The sequence below is a fragment of the Coffea eugenioides genome, chromosome 8 (genome assembly GCF_003713205.1).
Source record: "Coffea eugenioides isolate CCC68of chromosome 8, Ceug_1.0, whole genome shotgun sequence".
NCBI classification, from domain to species: Eukaryota; Viridiplantae; Streptophyta; class Magnoliopsida; order Gentianales; family Rubiaceae; genus Coffea; species Coffea eugenioides.
Window position 1 is genome coordinate 1,664,385 of NC_040042.1, and position 17,590 is coordinate 1,681,974.

The window sequence follows — 17,590 nt, forward strand, 5'->3', positions numbered from 1 at the left end:
AGATAAAAAAGATGGAAATGATAACAAGATGATACAAGAATAAAAAAAATGACGGTGAACATAATTGCCCACCATAAAATGCACAAGAATGAACCAGGGACCTTATCACTGTGACAAACAGAATAACTTAGGAAATTGGTAAGCAACCAAGATTGTAAAGTTGGTTGGCCAGAAAGAGACAGAAGATTATTGACTATGAAAACGGAATATTTTAGAATACCCCATATAACTACAGATGAACATGCATGAGATGATATACAATACACATATGCATCAGATATGATTCGGTGGTGAAACAGATGAAGAGTATGAAGAGTTTTATGTTGCAGCATTTCTTTCCCACCCAAAAAACCAAAAAAAAAAGATCCAAAAAATATCAAATTTACTAACTCATCACCTAATGGTTCTGGAAGCAATTGATAAATACCAGCTTGAGGTTGACATTATGAATGCTGTTCAACTCATTAACATCTCAAGGAACATACAAGTAATCTATACAAACATATACACATATGAACAGAACTGTTCGATAGCTGCATCAGTGTATATTGTCCAGTGAATGAGGTATAGGAAATCAACTGCATTGAGTGTCATACACTCTCTCACTTTATGTATACCAATTCATAAGTCCACCAAAAGTCACATGAAAAGAAAGGAGAAGAAGAAGGGAATCGATAGGTGAAAGGTACACACACAGAAGACTTCCGAATGGAAGGAGTAGCTCATATATTTCTAGGAAAATAAATTCACATATCATGCTCACCAAAAAAAGAAAAAAAAATCACATACCAGTTGAAAATGAAACAACTGACCTGAATTTTGAATGCATTTCCAACAGCTGTAAGTATGGGACTCCACACACCAAGAACTCCTGGTGGTCTTTCGGCAGGACTAGTTTCCAAAGACACCTTCAGTCTTACTTCTGAAATGTCAATAAGGCTGCAAAAATATCAAAGGACGTTGGCACGTTGCATCAATATCATTTACTAAAAACTTTCTTGACACAAAAACATGGTGCTGCAATTGAGAAACAAGGTATGAACTGATCAAGAGAATGCAAAAAAAGAATGTTGTCATGTCCTAACAACATCAAAATGCTTAATCTGTAAGAAATGAGAGTGAACATTCATTTAAGTTGTCAAACACCAATCAAGTTTGGCTCAACTTCTTCTCACTTGGTGCAACAAACAGTGGGCAGGGAGGATTGAACCCAAGACTTATGCCTAATCTAATACAACAGTGGCTTACCACCGCATCCAAAAGTTCTTTGGAAGCCATAAAGTTCATCTATGACCAACCATTACCTAATTTGGAAACCTCCAAAAAGCAGAGTTCACAAGAAAGAGCAAAGTTACTTAAGCCACATTTTTCCCCTTCTGCCTAGGAAAGAAAAGAAAAGAAAGGCAGAAAGCCCAAAGAATCTTTTAGTGTCTTTTCTTTAATGCCGCTATACCACTTAGTGGACTTTGGGCAGATTAACCCTGCAAAAGTACTATTTGAAGTTGAAGGAGGAAAAGAAAAATGGTTAATCCTTCATTCATCTGCCTTTTACTTATAAAAAATGTAAGATCTTTCAATTGAGCAATCACAAGTCCTTAAGATTAAGGACAGATGTTTGTCAATAACTGCTAGCATAAAAGTTTCCGGTCTCACCAAAAGCTATATGAAGAACACGATTAAACTTATTCCTAGCTATATGAAGAGCACCATTAAACTTATCCCAAAGCTGCAGAGAAGAGGTCTCTATTTTTTCGCTGCTCTCGCGCTAGTGCTTTCTTTACATTCATCAGGGAAGGTATAATACTTTTGACCCTTAATAACTTCCTAACTAATTAAATTGAGCTTTTTTTTAATTAAAGAATGTTTACCAAATATGATGAACCAAAGAGGTACTTGTTATTATTCCACTACAAGCAACAAATATAAGACATAAAAGCACCTCTTCACAGGAAACCAGGAGATACACTGTGCATGGCAAAGGGACACTAGCCATCATATATACAAATCACACATACACCAACTATTCGATACGAAAAGCTTATCCTTGGTTTCTTTATCTCTTAAATTGGAGAATAATTGTTACATATGACGTTAAATTCCATGAGAGCAAAAGAGCTGTGAGGTCTCATGAAGGAACAAGAAGGATCATAGAAAGTAAGATACTTACTCTATACGTATTTCAGGATCTACTTGGGTAACACTGGAACTCTGATTAACACGATCCAGTTGCAGACTACTGTAGAAACCTATATATGCCCAAATAATAGGTTCATGAATGTTAAGCCTCCAACACTTGTCAGTTACCTATCACATAAGCAAAAGGTTTAGTTAGCTCCTGGATTGTGTAGCCTCTTACAGAAGCAAATTTATGTGGTTGAAGGGTTTCCTGGTTGATAAGGATATATTACCCGTATATAGACATATGGATAGATCTGAATTCCGTTCTGACTTTTATTGCTGACAGTCACAGTCATTTTGAACACTGGATGGCTTGCATCACTGGTTTGCTCAGGTGCAAGCAGTACAGGCATCAATGTCAGCGGGAGCTGATTGTCGAGCTGCAAATAACCCAATATGAGTTTGAACCTGGCACAGATGAGGAAGAAGTTCAGCTTAATTTGTTAACAGAATTTTACTCATCAAAGGATATTAATATCAAAGAAAGTTATACACCTGATCACAAGACACATTGATATCTGAATGGGATGGTTAGTTAAAAAAAAAAAAGGCGGGTAGAGGAAAAGGGATTTTCAATTTATATATGCACAAATCAAGGCCATTCCCTTACTAAATAGAATTTTTTCTTTTGAGTTTCAAATTTGCAATTAGTGATATAATTGCAGTCATGTACAGAAAAGTGTCTAAAAATTCTATCACACAGAAATATGTAAATATATTGCTCTAAATTCCAAAAAGATATAAGCAAACTATCTAAATTAAAGGTCACTCTCAGTTTTTCCCGTCAGATTTTATTGAATTACAATTTACTACTTAGGTTTAAACATTAGGATTTAGGCAGATTGCCAATCTTAACCATTTCAATTAGATACTTGAAAGTCTTATAGCTTAAAATGGGGAATGAAAATTAATGGAAAATCGTTTAAAACGTCCCTCACATTTAGTCAAATGAATTTTTACGTCCTTCACTTTTAAAATATTAACTTTGTGTCCCTTACAAAATTTGGTTCTAACCTAAGTTTCCGATTACATTTTAGCCTAAAATCATCATGTGACCCACATGCAATCATTTTCCATGTACAAAAAGGTCAGATCTCACTTTTTAGTTGCGAAAATGAATATGGATTTAGTCAAATCTCACTTTTCAGGGAAAAATGATTATTATTCAGTATACTACTCTTTTAGGGACAAAAATAAATATAAATCCGGTCATTTATTTAACTACAAATGGGATCTAACCTTTTTGCCTCTACAAAAATGACCGTGTATAGGCCACGTGATGGATTTAGGGTAAAAGGTGGCCGAAGACCTAGGTTGGGACTATATTTTACTGACTCGATTTTACAAGGGACATAAAGTTACCATTTTAAAAGTGAGGGGCGAAAAAAATTTATTTGGCAAAATGTGAGGGACGTTTTGGATGATTTTCCCAAAATTAATGAAGTATAAGTGCCTAGTACTAGAAAGAAAGAACTCTCGCTGATAAACCAACACATACATGAGTAGGGAAGTAGCAATTAAGCAGCCATTACACATGATACACAGTCCACTATTAACAATTTAACGAATAATCATAGTGGCATAGTATATATGCGGCTGTTCAGCAAAGCAGCATATCAACCTGAGCATGGATTTAGTTAGAAATCTTAAATTTCCTTCAAAGCAACACTTTGACAAAAAACAAGTAAAGTTTATATAAACAAACAAAAGTATGAAAATATCTGAACCTGCTTGTGGTCCCACCATCATAACCAGTTGAATAAGATATGAAAACTCGCTCCAAGTACAAGTAGGAGAGTTCTTTTGGTGTATGATCAACAACAGAAACTCCAACAGCTTGCATCTCAACTATAAGTTCTAAAGGAGATGCATGGTCCTGCATATTGCTCTCTATGTGAGAATTTCCAAGACTCTCCACATGAATTGCAGACCTGCTCCCCTCCCTTGAGAGTGATAAAGTCATCTCATCTAAAAACCTAGCAACTTTAAGATCTCCCAGATCTAAAACATGGAAAAGCAGGCCTAATCCGTCACCTTCAGTGTGTAAACGTGACTTTTCTAAGTTAAATTTGCGAACTGTAGTACTATTTCCCTCCTGAATCTCCGCATCAATAAACTTTTCACCATATGGATTCTCCCAAGAGAAATTAGAGGTTGAAAGAGGGCATAACTGAATCCATGCATCATCACCAAATCCAGATTGACGGATTCTCATCATCTTCCTCCTTGTTCTATTCTCGACCCTGAAAATGAAAAAGCATCAGAACTAATCTGAGACAAATAAAAAGTATGAATTTAAAATAAAACAGAATGAAGCTGCTTGAGGTAATCAAGTAGCAGATTTCGTTAAAATTACAAAATTTTCACAACTAAATAGGTACCTTATAGGACCATTCAGTGACCCACAGCGAAATACAACAATAAAACGAGATCCCTCCTCATAACCACGGATTTCAGTTCTCAGAAATCTACATGTACCGTCACCTTTCCTCATCACCAGAGAGATGGTGTCCTCCTCTGCTACTTGAAAAGGAAACGACCAGTTTGTATCATCTAATCTTACCTATCCAACAGACATGCGATATATATAATATGTCAGCTGTGAAGCAAAAGATATGGCAAAAGAGATGAAATGAAGAGAGATTTAATATCGACAAGAAAATGACTACCATTGCAACTAAGGAAAAATCAAAGGCAGTGTGCCTTAATTAGTACTTTATCCATATATAGAAAATTATCCACAATCTAATTTGTTAATGTTTTTCGTGCCTCATCTCACTTCCTCGTGAAATTCTAGACATAATTGAGTACATGAATATGCAGTAAGTACCACATGCATAATCAAGCCTTGCACACTCATATACTGCTTGATTTTCCTATTTGTTTAAAGGGAAATTTGTCAAATTGGTCCCTAACATTTGTCAAAAAACTTTTTTAGTCCCTAACATTTAAAATCAGCCAGAATTGTCCCTAACATTTAAATTATGAACCATTTTGGTCCCAATGCTCGTATTTGCTCATTTCTCCGACTGAAAATAGCACGCCTCTCTCACGTGGGTATATTTTCAACGGCAAAACCGGAAAACACACTTCATTTCTAGTTGAGTAAAGCCATCTTATCTTCATATTTCCCCATTTGTGTCCTAATTGCCTCACTAAAAGAACGAAATTGAAGAGGAAAAACCCAACTGCAACTGGATGGCTGTGTAATGGAGGAAAAATTGCAAGAAAATGTGAAGAAGAAACTGACATTTTGATCCAAGTACTTGTTGGCCAAATATGTCACACTTGCCAGGTCAGTCGTAGAGTCAAAGTTCAAAGCTTTCTCCATTGCCAGCATAAAATAACCACCAGCATCGGCAGCTGCTACCACCCTCACCTCCCACCACCGCTAGCCCTGCCGCATCACTTCCCACACCTCTATCCTCATCTTCCTCCCTCCCCTCTCCCTCTCCAGTCGCAATTCTCATTCCGCCCCCACTAGCATGCAATTGACCCAGCCCTTGCTTCTTTAACCAATTGTCCAACTTCATTTGGCCCCATCTTCTCAATCAACCTGGCTGCCCCCCTTATCACCTCATAAGGCTCTATCTAACCACCAATACTGCTACTGTCATAAAAAATCCAAGCTTTGGAGCCTTGGCTAGACTTGCCTCTGCCTCCTAGGGCTTTAATTGAGCCTGACTCATATTACCAGCTGCAGCAACAGCGCCGCCCTCTTTCCCCTCTCCTGCCCCGAACTAAGAGTTATGTAATAAATTTTATTTTTTATTTTTTACCAATGTGTTTAATATGTCAGCTTCTTCTTCACATTTTCAATGGGGAAATATGAAGGAAAAATGGCTTTACTCAACCGGAAATGAAGTGAGTTTTTCGATCTTGCCCTTGAAAATATGCCCACGTGAGAGAGGCGTGTTATTTTCAGTCGGAGAAATGAGCAAATACGAGCATTAGGACCAAAATGGATCATAATTTAAATGTTAGGGACAATTCTGGCTAATTTTAAATGTTAGGGCTTAAAAAAGTTTTTTTGGCAAATGTTAGGGACCAATTTGGCAAATTTCCCTTGTTTAAATAAACAATATGCAAGTAAATACATAAGCTTGCAAACACTTAGCTATATTACCATATGCTTTGCATAAGTGCAGATTATCAAAGATAGGCATATAACAAGCCAAATAAATCCCAGTATGAGCAAACTGATTACCATAGTATTCTACAGAGTGCAGATTATTAAGGATCGGCATATAACACCAAGTAAATGCAACTACGAGCAAGCTGATACAGCTTTTGAGAAGATAAATTACTTTAAGAGTTTGTAGATCTTCAGCATGTAATAAAATATCAGATCTAAGCGAACTAATAAATGTTCCCCGAAAATCTTATAGTAAGAACCTTTCATTTGATAATAAAAGCAGTTGAAATCAATATAAAATCTCTCTCTCTCTCTCTCTCTCTCTCTCTCTCTCTCTCTCTCTCTCTCTCTCTCTCTCTCTCTCCGGGAGTGGAAGTGCATGCATATCGATGGAGAATACACAATTTTTATTCTTTACTTCTTAGTATATATTGATGAAAGCAAATGCTGTACTAATTTCTTGATTAGATCTCAACAAGCAAACAAGCAACCAGAATTTCTTGCAAGTGATGGAGGAAAATCATGAATCAAGATATCATTGAACATGTCAGATCCAATCTAAAAGATATTCACCTACCTGAAGTTCCATTGGTCGACCAGCTTCACCATATACAAATGATACTCTTTCATCCGTTGCATGCAAAATCTTTGGTTCATCTTCACTGCTTAACTTGATGAATATGTTTTGACCAAGTCTGTTTGTGAATGTTATATAGGGACGAATGAAGATGACCTGCCAAAAGAAATGGTAAATTCCAGAAAACAACAATGCTTAGATCGGATGTGTGGAAGTTTTGAGTAACCTTAGTTGGGATAGACAGGAAGGTGCAAGGTTTTGAAGATATAAACAGCCGCATACAATTGCCGTCGCTATTGTAAGCACACAGGTCCACAGATCCATCCTACAAATGAAGAAGGAAAAAGGTGAAACGGTCGTCAACTTAAAGGCAAAAAAGTAACCACAATCAATATAATCTACCATGTCATTGAGGGGAGAAAGGTCCTTGACCGGCCCGAAATGCTCTTCTCCAGATTGACTTGCTGATGCTGAGAGTCCCAACAATTTGAAATTCAATGCAGAAGCAATTGTATGACCTTCACATAGTTCCTCGTCAGTGATTTCCTCAAGGATCACTTCACTGCTCTTTTTTGACTTAAAAGGAAAAGGTATCTTTCTTGATGGACTTTTGCCCCCAAAGTTTACCAGCCTAAATGTTAGTGGAGGGCATCTGGCAATGGCAAGCCAACAAGGCGAATAAACTTTAATGACCTTAGACTGCACAAGCCCTTCTTCGGTGTCATTTTGTTCAAGAATGAGTTGAACAGTCCTGCACCAAAATCACATGAGAGATCAAGAATCAAGAATAAGCAATTGAAATTTCTTGCAGATACAGAAAAGGAAGGGTTAATCATTGCACAACGATGGCTGAGCACAAACTCAAACCTTCCAGAAAGTGAACTTCTTAAGCTAATAGTTTTTGAAGGTTCCCTGCTAGGATGAGATATTAGGACAGCCTCCTGCAAAGACACAGTGATTAGTCAGAGAAAACATATACCTTGTCAGTGAGACATTAATTATGCACTGGGCAGAAAATTAGTAATAAAAATAAGGGGCAGAAGCAACCAACTTGCATGGGTAGCCATCCTTTTTGTGGAAGCAATGATAAGTACAAAGGATTTCTTATGTCAACATTATATATCTTTACAGTCTCTCCAGGTTTAAATACTCCTCTATAACAGTTAAGACAATGACCACTGCTTTGCATCTCCAGAACAGAAAATTCAGCTGAAAGAGGCAGATAGTTGGTGATAGATACAGGTGACTTGACCACAATGCTCCAGTCTTTTATAGGATAAGAGTTCTTGTCCTTTGCAATCTCTGTTCCTAGTATCTTCAAACAAAACCAGATACTGTGTGAACCATTAAACGAGGTTCCACTAATCTCAGGGCAATGCAAGAGTTTCTCTGTCTCTTTGAGAGTTGAGACACAAATTTCAGAATTTTCTTTTGGCGTACCAACATCCTTTAATTGACTAGGCCTATCCATTACAGAACTCCAAGCATAATCTCTTGAGTTTTCGATATCCAAAGGCCTCAATTGCAGTATATAGGATGCAGACTGTGTCAGGCCAGAAAGGGGAACTGAAACAACTTCACCAGGTCTAATGATACCAACAGATATTTGTGACATAAAATCCCCTGATATGCGCTTTCTATGCCTAATCCATCTCCTTTGCCTAGCATAATTGACAGACTTAAGTGGATTGTATGACTCGGGCCACTTCAGATGCTGAAAATCTGGAGCATAAACCCATCCATCAGCTGTTTGGACAGAACTTTTATCAACATGCCATTCATCAATCCATTCCCAGCCTGATGGCAACTCGTCTCCCAGTGCTCCCTGTATAACTTTGGATGTTAATATTCACCCCAGGACTTCAATTTAGAGTCCAACAAAAAATCATTCTAGTTTGACAATACAAAAGAAAAAGATAGAAAGTTACGACTCTAATATGTTTACGAATTATCAGCAGCACAATATACATTCAGAAATTCAGGACTTGATTATCAAGCTTATGCTCTGACTATCTCATTGAGAAAAAAAATCCAAACTACAAAAGCAGAGAATTTATAAAGCAAATTGCAAGTTCACCCAAATAAACACTATAGTATACTGAAAATCTGATGGCTGTATGATTTGACCAGTGAAAACATCATTTTAAATGTCTCAAATGGATAGTGGAAATTATTCCTGCTGCTTCAGCAGCATATTCTTACTATAATTAACCTTTATGCTCTATAAACTCTTTGGGTTTCATTTGGAAGGTGAGGTTTCCTATATTGCCGACTCTAGGAGAAATGAATCTGATGTGAAACAGTTTGTTTAAGCATAATCATTATGATCTTTTGGTTCTTGATCTGAAATCAATATTACCCACCCCCTCTTCCCCCCCCCCCCCCCCCCAAAAAGAAAGAAAATAAATAAAAATGGATTTGAGATAAAGACTACAAGAAAAAGGTATATTTGCATCCCACCCTGCAGGAGCCAGAGATTTTTTGCTGAGGCAAATTACTTTTAGACTCTAGTTTAAGTTCATACCCTTGGAGGCCAAAGAGACAGCGAGCTAATTGCTTAATGAAATTTTAACAATGCACTTTGTAAATCAAATCAAATAGTACTTGAAAAACAATTGTTAAAGAGAAAAATTAGAACTCAAATAAGATATTTACCTCAAGGGAATCCAGATTTTCAACCCAACCAACAGCTGGGTTATATTGTTCATTTTCAAAAAACTCATCTGTCACAAATTGGTTTCTTTCTCTAGTAACCACCATTTTTTCATCCTCTCCAGGCATATTTTTCTGACTTGAAGCCGAAAGCTTCAGGCACAAATCTAGTACAATATCAGTATCATTACGAACTGAAACCATGGATCTGATGATAACATATCTGTTGCTATCATTAACACTAACTTCACTGGCAACGAGGCTATTGCCAAACTGCCAACAAGCAGCAGGTGCTGCATAGTTTAACCTAACTATAGTCCACGGTCCTCCTCTAGTTGGACTAATCTCAATAAACCCGGATCTTCTATCTCCAGTTAATGATTTTTCTCCATATTTAACTTCTGATTTAGGTGATAAGAGCACAGAGCATCTTATCCTTCCAAATGTTTTCTTCAATGTCTCACCAACCTGGGAAGACATGTAAGCCAGAAATCAAATATATGAATATAAAAACATTGACCAAGTCATCAAACTTCTGCTCAACTAGAATTAATCACACCTTAGGTGCTGCTGAGGACAACTGTAGCCAAGTCAGCTCAGCCAAGCTATTGAAGTGGTAGTTGGCTTGAGATGTGGCTATTTGCTCCAATGGAGACGAAAAATAACCAACTTCATCACCTGCAAAGTAAAAGCACATGTGTTAACTAGAAAGCAAGTGTAAGGTGTTAAAGCGGCTACTTGGCCTATTGGGAGCTTTTGGAATGAACTTTGCAGTGAGGCAAGAGGAAGTCAAATTTAGATGTTGAAAGAAAAACCGATCCTTTCTTTTTGGATCATTCTACGCTGTCGGGAGGGTCCCACGAGACATCACCTATAATAGAATAGCCTTGGGCGCTATACCAATGCCAGTGTTGGTGTAATGACAGTCTTAATATAATGCATATGTTAGAGAATGAAGCAGAAACATATGTTGGACCATAATAAATTAGAACTAGCTGATAATCCTGACTGTTAGAGAACAAGTTATCATCAAACTTTACAAGAAGAAGTATCAAGCCATTGATGAGGGTATTTATATGAGAAAAGGGGAGATAAAAAAAATCCAAACAAAAACATGAAAGACCATCAAGACACATATAAAGTAACAAGTCACTAACAAAAGCAAGCATTTACAAGAAAAAAGGGGATTAAACAAAGATTTCCATTAGGAATAGCCAGTCCCATAGCAATGAAAATAACAGTATCATCTCAAATTTGGAAAGAAATTCTCTTTCTAGGTTTAGACAAAATGACATTATTTCTTGCATTACTAAATGAATGCATATTTTAAGCTACCATTTGATGAAATTTCACTTAGGCTATGGTTTGTGAAATCAAGTGAGCACTAGCTACTTATCATCCATCCAGTAAGTTTTCCATACTGACAAAGTACACCAGAATAAGTTTCACCATTTGCCAATTAGATGACGAGGTATATTTTGTTTTGAGCAGAACGCTTCTAGTCAAAATGACAAGGTGACAAATAATAATTCAACCAGTCACCTTGGTACCATCCTTAATGTTAGCCAGGAAACCATTATCAACAAAACATTTTGGAAATGCAGAATTTATGGAGAAAAAAGTAAAATCCCTTCGACCTTCAATTGTATATCATCTATAATTACTCTCTCCCTGTCAGAACCAATTTCTCATAGACCTTCCTCCTAGAGGCCTGAGAGCATTCATATTTATTTGGGTAAAATACACTAAGCCCCCTTGTAGTTTTGGTTATAGTCATAAAGCCTCCTCATTCTTTAGAAACTTGCAAAGAACTCCATTGTGGTTTGGACTAATTCAGGCAATGAATGGAAATAGTCCAATTTGACGCAAAAATATAAAATTCCTATATTAACCCTATTTTCAAACTATACTAAAAGTCAATTCAGGGTTTAATTTTTTTTTTTTTCAGGTCTAGAGGCTAATCCCCCCAGGTTGGGCAAAGCTTTGCCCCAAAGATACCCAACAACAGTAGCACGTGAGGGTCGAACCTGGGACCTTGCTGTAACTACAGATGACCAGTACCAGCCGAGCTACCCACGGGGGGCAATTCAGGGTTTAATTAAGATTTGAAAAACTTTTAAAATTCCTATATTAACCCTATTTTCAAACTATACTAAAAGTCAATTCAGGGTTTAATTAAGATTTTAAAAACTTTCTTGGTTCGTTTAAGAAGAAAGTAAAATTCAGAGGTTCATTTAAAAAATTCTAAAAATTTGTTGTCTTCTCCAATGACGATGATGTTCAGAATCCATTGCCTTTGTCTTTGTTTTTTTTCCTTTTTTTTTTCTGTTTTCCTTTCCCTTCCATTTTCTTTTCCTTTTCTTCCTTTCTTCAGCTAGCCTACATCACCTTGCCACTTCTGTTCGTCACCATCATCACCGTCACTGTGGCTGCTGTGGTCACCACCTTCGTCGTCATCTTCAGCACCACCGGGTCTCAGATTTCATCTAAATTCATATAATTTCATGCCTTTTCATGTGAAATTGGTGACAAATAATCCTTACATGGCTCCTAAGGATCATCCTAGTACCAATATCATAAGATCTGGTGGTGATTTCATGAAACAAATAGATTAAACCCATTTTTATTTTAATCTTGTTCTACTACTTTTTGGCCACTTTCAGCCGAATCGGATACCAGAATGAGATATATGTAATAAATAGAGTTTGGGATAAAAATTTGGTGAAGTTTCAACAATAAATTGTAGCAACCAGCGGCAGCGGTAGAGGCGGTGGCGGCAACTAACGGTGGCACACCTCCATCTCTACTTCTGGTTTGCTGCACCAGTAGGTGGAAGAGAAAGGAAAAAAATAAAGAACAAAAAAAAAAAAAAAAAGTAAGATTAACAAAGGCCAGTGGTGACTTTGCTTCTGCTTTGCTGCTCCAGATGGAAGGGGAGAAAGATTGAAAAAAAAAAAAGAGGAGGAGAAGAAAAAAGACAAAAAAGAAAATGAAATGTAAAATTGCCAAATTATCTTTGATATATTGTTATCACAGTCGCTTGTCAAGCTTGTATAATTCACTTCCATCAAATTGGATGATTTCTGTCTCTTTTTTCAAATTAGTCCAAACTACAAGGGGGTTCTTTGGGAGTTCTTAAACAATGAGAAGGCTTTATGACCACAACCCAATACATAGGGAGGCTTAGTGTATTTTGCCCTAATTATTTTGATGACACTCTTAGGATAACTTTGTACAATGGATAAAATATTAAAAAAATGAATCCACCAACAAAAATGAATCTATGTAAGTTCAGTTCATTTTCCACATAATAAGACTAACGCGAGGTTAGGCAATTGCCACCTCATAAATTTTTGTACATCTAGGTGTACATGTCTGCATATATATCTGGTTATTGGCCACGAAATAGGACTACCAAAGCTTAGGCAATCTGCCACCTCTTATATTTGTATATTTATCTACGTAATTGTAGTAATGTATAGGGGGAGGCACATTGTACACACCAGACATGCATACAGTTTGGATCCATAAGTTGCCAAACCAGCAAAGATTCACAAGGAAAGCAACAAAAAGACTAAAGGAAAATATACATTAAACATCACCCAAAAAGAAAAAAGAAAAGATACCTTTCCCCGTCTCAGTCACTATCATTTCAACCATGTAGCAATCCTGGTTAATAGATCAACAGCAAGGATTGTCAGGCAGCCACAAAAGATTAACAAGAAGATTTTGCAAAACTTGCATCTGAAAAGAAAAGCATCTGGAAGGCCACAGGATAAATATGTTGAAGATACAAAAGAGAGAAAATCATGACGATATATCTGAAAAAACAGTTTGTATATGCCAAACTGCAAGCACGTCTGAAAGCCTAATACAAAAAGAGAGAAAACCATGACAATATATCTGAAAAAGCAGTATGTGTCAGATTGCAAGCACGTCTGAAAGTCTAATACTATCGCAAGTCAAACAAGTACATGAATTTTGAAAATTAGGACAAATTTAATTTGATGAGGTTCCTCTATTTCATCAATCATCAGAAACATGAGAAGTTCCAAAATTAACACGAGAGAGAGAGATTCAGAATCGAATTTCACAAAAATGAATAGTATTTCGCATGATATAATCATTGATAGACTCGCTATCAACTTGAAGCTATTACAAAAAACTGTTGAGTTCTATTAACTACCAACCCCAATTCGAGACACTTATCCAAAAACCTAATACATAACGTACTTATTATAAAAAAACAACATAATACCCCAAAACCTACGTGAAACCTCCTGCAAAAACACCCTTATCCAAAAAGCTAATACAAAGAACTATTATGGCCACAACCTCCTTTTGTATTTACTCTTCCCTGAGCATTTTTGCTTACCTAAGAAATACGTGAAGCAAAAGTGCACACTCTTTTGAGATGGAACGTGAATGCCCATGAGAGCAAAATGGGACTCTGTCCCATGCAAGTGTTATAGCTTTATAATGGAAGGTTCTTCATGTTTGTCCCATGCAAGTGAAACTCATATATTCTCTTGTTTGTCATCATCTTAAGGTAAGGCTTATTTCAGCTACCACATTCTCAAATCTCAAAGCATCACATAGAAAAAAGCTTTTGTACATGACTACAAGCCTGTTCCATTAGAAGTATGGACTCCATAAATCTATTACACAAAATTCCGTGCCTAAAGAATTTTTTTATTATTATTATTTAATTTTGCCTAAAGTAATTTCAGAGAAAATTACAGAAACAAAAATTGCTGCTATGAATAGGAATATAAGAATTTCAAGTTTATCAGAAAGCAATGTAAAGGTGTGTATGGATGACAGAATGACTCTGGGTAATTATGGCATAATTTTGCACATGAACTCCTTTGTGGACCTGGTTAGGAATAATTCATCCGCTGCTGTTGCCATTTTCTCTGGAGGGACAAATATTAAGAAGCTATTTGAAATGGAGGAGTGACTAAGGCTGAAGTTGTGGCTAGACAGAGAAATGTAAAGATTATTAAGGAACCTGTTCTTGTATTTTTCAGATGTCTAAAAGCCAACTATGGAACAGTGATTGCTGAAAAAGCTGTTTATGAAATTGAAATGATTTTTTGTTTTTAAACGACAAGGCAACAAATGTTTTGATAAACACCTTAAAGGCAGCTTCTCAGAATCAACTTCTTCAGCTGAAAAAAAGATGATAGCAGAATCCAAAAGCAAAACAGAACACCCCTATACAGCTTTTTGCCTAGCAAAACTATAATCAGTATATCTTAAGCAACAGAGACCCGGCATTAAAGCAAACTGGGAATTCAGAATTGACTGGAACTTATTCCTTGTGAATGAATTAACAGTTTTGCAGCAGAAGTGCTGTTTCTTAAATAGAACTGTATAGTATAGTGTTTTGTGCATCCTTCTTTATCAATATAATAAAAACATTATGAGTTTAAAAAAATAATAATAATAATTATGAAGATAGGAACACGATTCATAAGCTAAAAGATTCATATTTAAAAATTTATGAGCCTGTAATATGATTTCTATATACCGACCGTTGAAACAATTTTGAAGAAAAATACTTCATTCCACTTCACAATTTCAACATCAGAAGAGCTATCTGAGCCAGTTCCACAAGTTCGTGCACTTTGTCGATTCGGTTGTAATTCACCAGCTTGGCTCTGGTTTGGAATAAGATGGACTGCAACAGCATATTGGTTGGAGGACAAACTTTCAAATTTTGGGAGCTGCATTTAAACACGCATGAAGCAAACATCAAAACCAAAAATGACACATTGAATTAAACAAAATCTAAGAATTCATAGAAAATAAGCTTGTTCAGACGTTCAAATTCTGCACCCTTTGAGCTAAGATGTCCAGTCATAATCACCTTAAAGATCTCTAAACAACTCCATTAAAACAGATTTCAGCTGAGTACTACTGAAGGATGTGTCTGTTTTAACACACTACAATCCACCAATTCAATTTAGTTATGGGTAACATGGCACACAGTACAATCCACCAAAGGAGGATGCATGAAATGGAGCAGTAATACATAAAAGCCCATTTAAGAGGATGATATGCTGTAAAAACTTTCTATAGGCTGTTATATTTTCTGCAAGTGATCATCATTTTTATGTTCCACTCAAAGGCGGCTTTTGCTTCTGGAGATTCTTTTACGTAACAATTGAGTACGATGGTAAAGCCTTAAAATGTATCAACAATCTTGAGCTTATATGGACTTAGGAGACTTGATAACCAAGTCAATAGTGTAGCTCTCTAGGGAGAGCCAGAGGTCTTTCACCAGAGCAAAAAGCAACACATTTGGACCATACAATGCCCAACCAAGAAGAACAACAGATTATCTTTAGTTCTTATTACTGAATATGGATAGGTGTTGTACTGAAAAAGGAATCGGCTTCAAACTACAGCACAAAGCAATTTTAAGAAACCATGGAAGATAATAAAAGAAAATGTTGTAATGAGTGTATTTTTGATTGGATTGTTACTTTTTAAAACTACAAAGCAATTTTAACGTAAAGAACCATAGTTTATAAAAAGTGTAAGAAAAAAATATCTCATGGAGCTATAGTAAAGAGCAACCTCTGCCTCTGCAATTATGATAGTCACCATTTGTGTGAGCTTCTGACACAGATTTCCATTTAAATGAGAATCTAACATATTCTTTGACACTGGCACTTTTAATGGCTTTCTCTCTCCAGAAGGCATCTTAATGATGTTGGAAAGGCCCTTGACATCAGCAACTCGGATAAAAATGTCCTGACCGAGTTTGTTTTGTGGAATAAGATAGTTACTCTTTCTGTGATGCATATCAATGATAGCTCCTCCTTTTGGAGAAATAGCTTCCTGTTGAATAAAGCCAAAAAAGAAAAAACAAGTACGATAAATATATACAACATAAAACCTCGTCCATCATGGAATACACCTACTTGAGTTTTGTATATGAAATAAAATGCTCCATCTGATAATCATACCATACTTTTTTTCAAGACAACCTAAACCTAGTAAAACTTCAAAAATGATGTAACATCTTTCGAAATGCCAAATAGGAGGACCTCAATATAACTGATGAAAACAAACAACATTAAGCAGGCCATACAACACAATTTTGTTTGACATACTTATGCAAACCATGCAGCAAAGCTCTGGTATACTTTGGTTCACATGTATCAAACTCTCAATCTGTTGAGTTTGAATTTTTTAACAATTACATTTCAGGCAAGCCCATAAACAAGTTTTCTCCCAAAACAAGACAAAGGCTCAATTAAAAAAATTAAGACAGGAAAGTTTATTCACAAACAGCAACATTAGAAGTAGCTAAAATCCAGATACATTATTTATTATTCATAGAAAGTTCAAATTGAAGTGCGATTGTAATTTCTGGAGGGAGTTGATCAGGAAGTATTACTAATAAGTTGAGTCATAATATATCGAACAGATTTCATTTGTAAGTACAAAATGGCCTTCAAGTTAACACACCAGAACAGAAAATTGGCCCAATGACTAAATGACTACTGTAGGTTGCAGAGGCAACAGAAATTACCGTGTACGATTCATGAACTTGACTAAGACTATTCCAGCTTGCATAAGCTTGAAATATCATATTGATATTGGACACAGAAATATTCATATTGAGATCCCCAGTGGGGGTCAAACGCAGCTGCGAAGCAGCGCCTGGTGCATTGAGATTGTACTGGTACCTGTCAGTGAATAACCATTTAGAATATCAATATTCCATGTGCAGGGAAAGAAACTTGTTGACCATCACAAAAGATCCGGCATCAGGTGATTGAGGCATCTTACTTCTCAGGGAAGATAAGAGGAAGTGAAAAGTATGCAATGAATCCAAAGATTTATCAGACAGGAGAGTCCATGATTGGTCCATAACTAATAGTTGTTTGTAATTTCAGTTAGACGAGTATTATGAGTTTCTAACTTGGTGTCTAGACCTGATAAGCAATGATCATGATTGTCAAAAGGCCAGATCTCAATCTTTTTCTTGCTAGGGCCCCAGACAGAAACCTAAACTCTGAAAAGCACCTTAA

At 36.3% G+C, this 17,590-nt stretch overlaps 1 protein-coding gene across 1 annotated transcript in view; it reads right to left on the reverse strand.

Annotated features, from left to right (window-relative positions):
• Positions 1-17,590, reverse strand: part of LOC113779113 — a 51,200-nt gene that overhangs the window by 5,995 nt on the left and 27,615 nt on the right. The window contains exons 41-56 of the mRNA XM_027324562.1: positions 17,089-17,245; positions 16,128-16,391; positions 15,080-15,271; positions 13,169-13,211; positions 10,102-10,220; positions 9,546-10,010; positions 7,942-8,715; positions 7,758-7,831; positions 7,293-7,641; positions 7,117-7,215; positions 6,891-7,046; positions 4,560-4,741; positions 3,906-4,421; positions 2,409-2,586; positions 2,168-2,304; positions 813-939 (exon numbers count right to left, since the gene is read on the reverse strand). Of these exons, the coding sequence (XP_027180363.1) occupies positions 813-939; positions 2,168-2,304; positions 2,409-2,586; positions 3,906-4,421; positions 4,560-4,741; positions 6,891-7,046; positions 7,117-7,215; positions 7,293-7,641; positions 7,758-7,831; positions 7,942-8,715; positions 9,546-10,010; positions 10,102-10,220; positions 13,169-13,211; positions 15,080-15,271; positions 16,128-16,391; positions 17,089-17,245 (3,832 nt within the window). The remainder of the gene's footprint in view (positions 1-812; positions 940-2,167; positions 2,305-2,408; positions 2,587-3,905; positions 4,422-4,559; positions 4,742-6,890; positions 7,047-7,116; positions 7,216-7,292; positions 7,642-7,757; positions 7,832-7,941; positions 8,716-9,545; positions 10,011-10,101; positions 10,221-13,168; positions 13,212-15,079; positions 15,272-16,127; positions 16,392-17,088; positions 17,246-17,590) is intronic.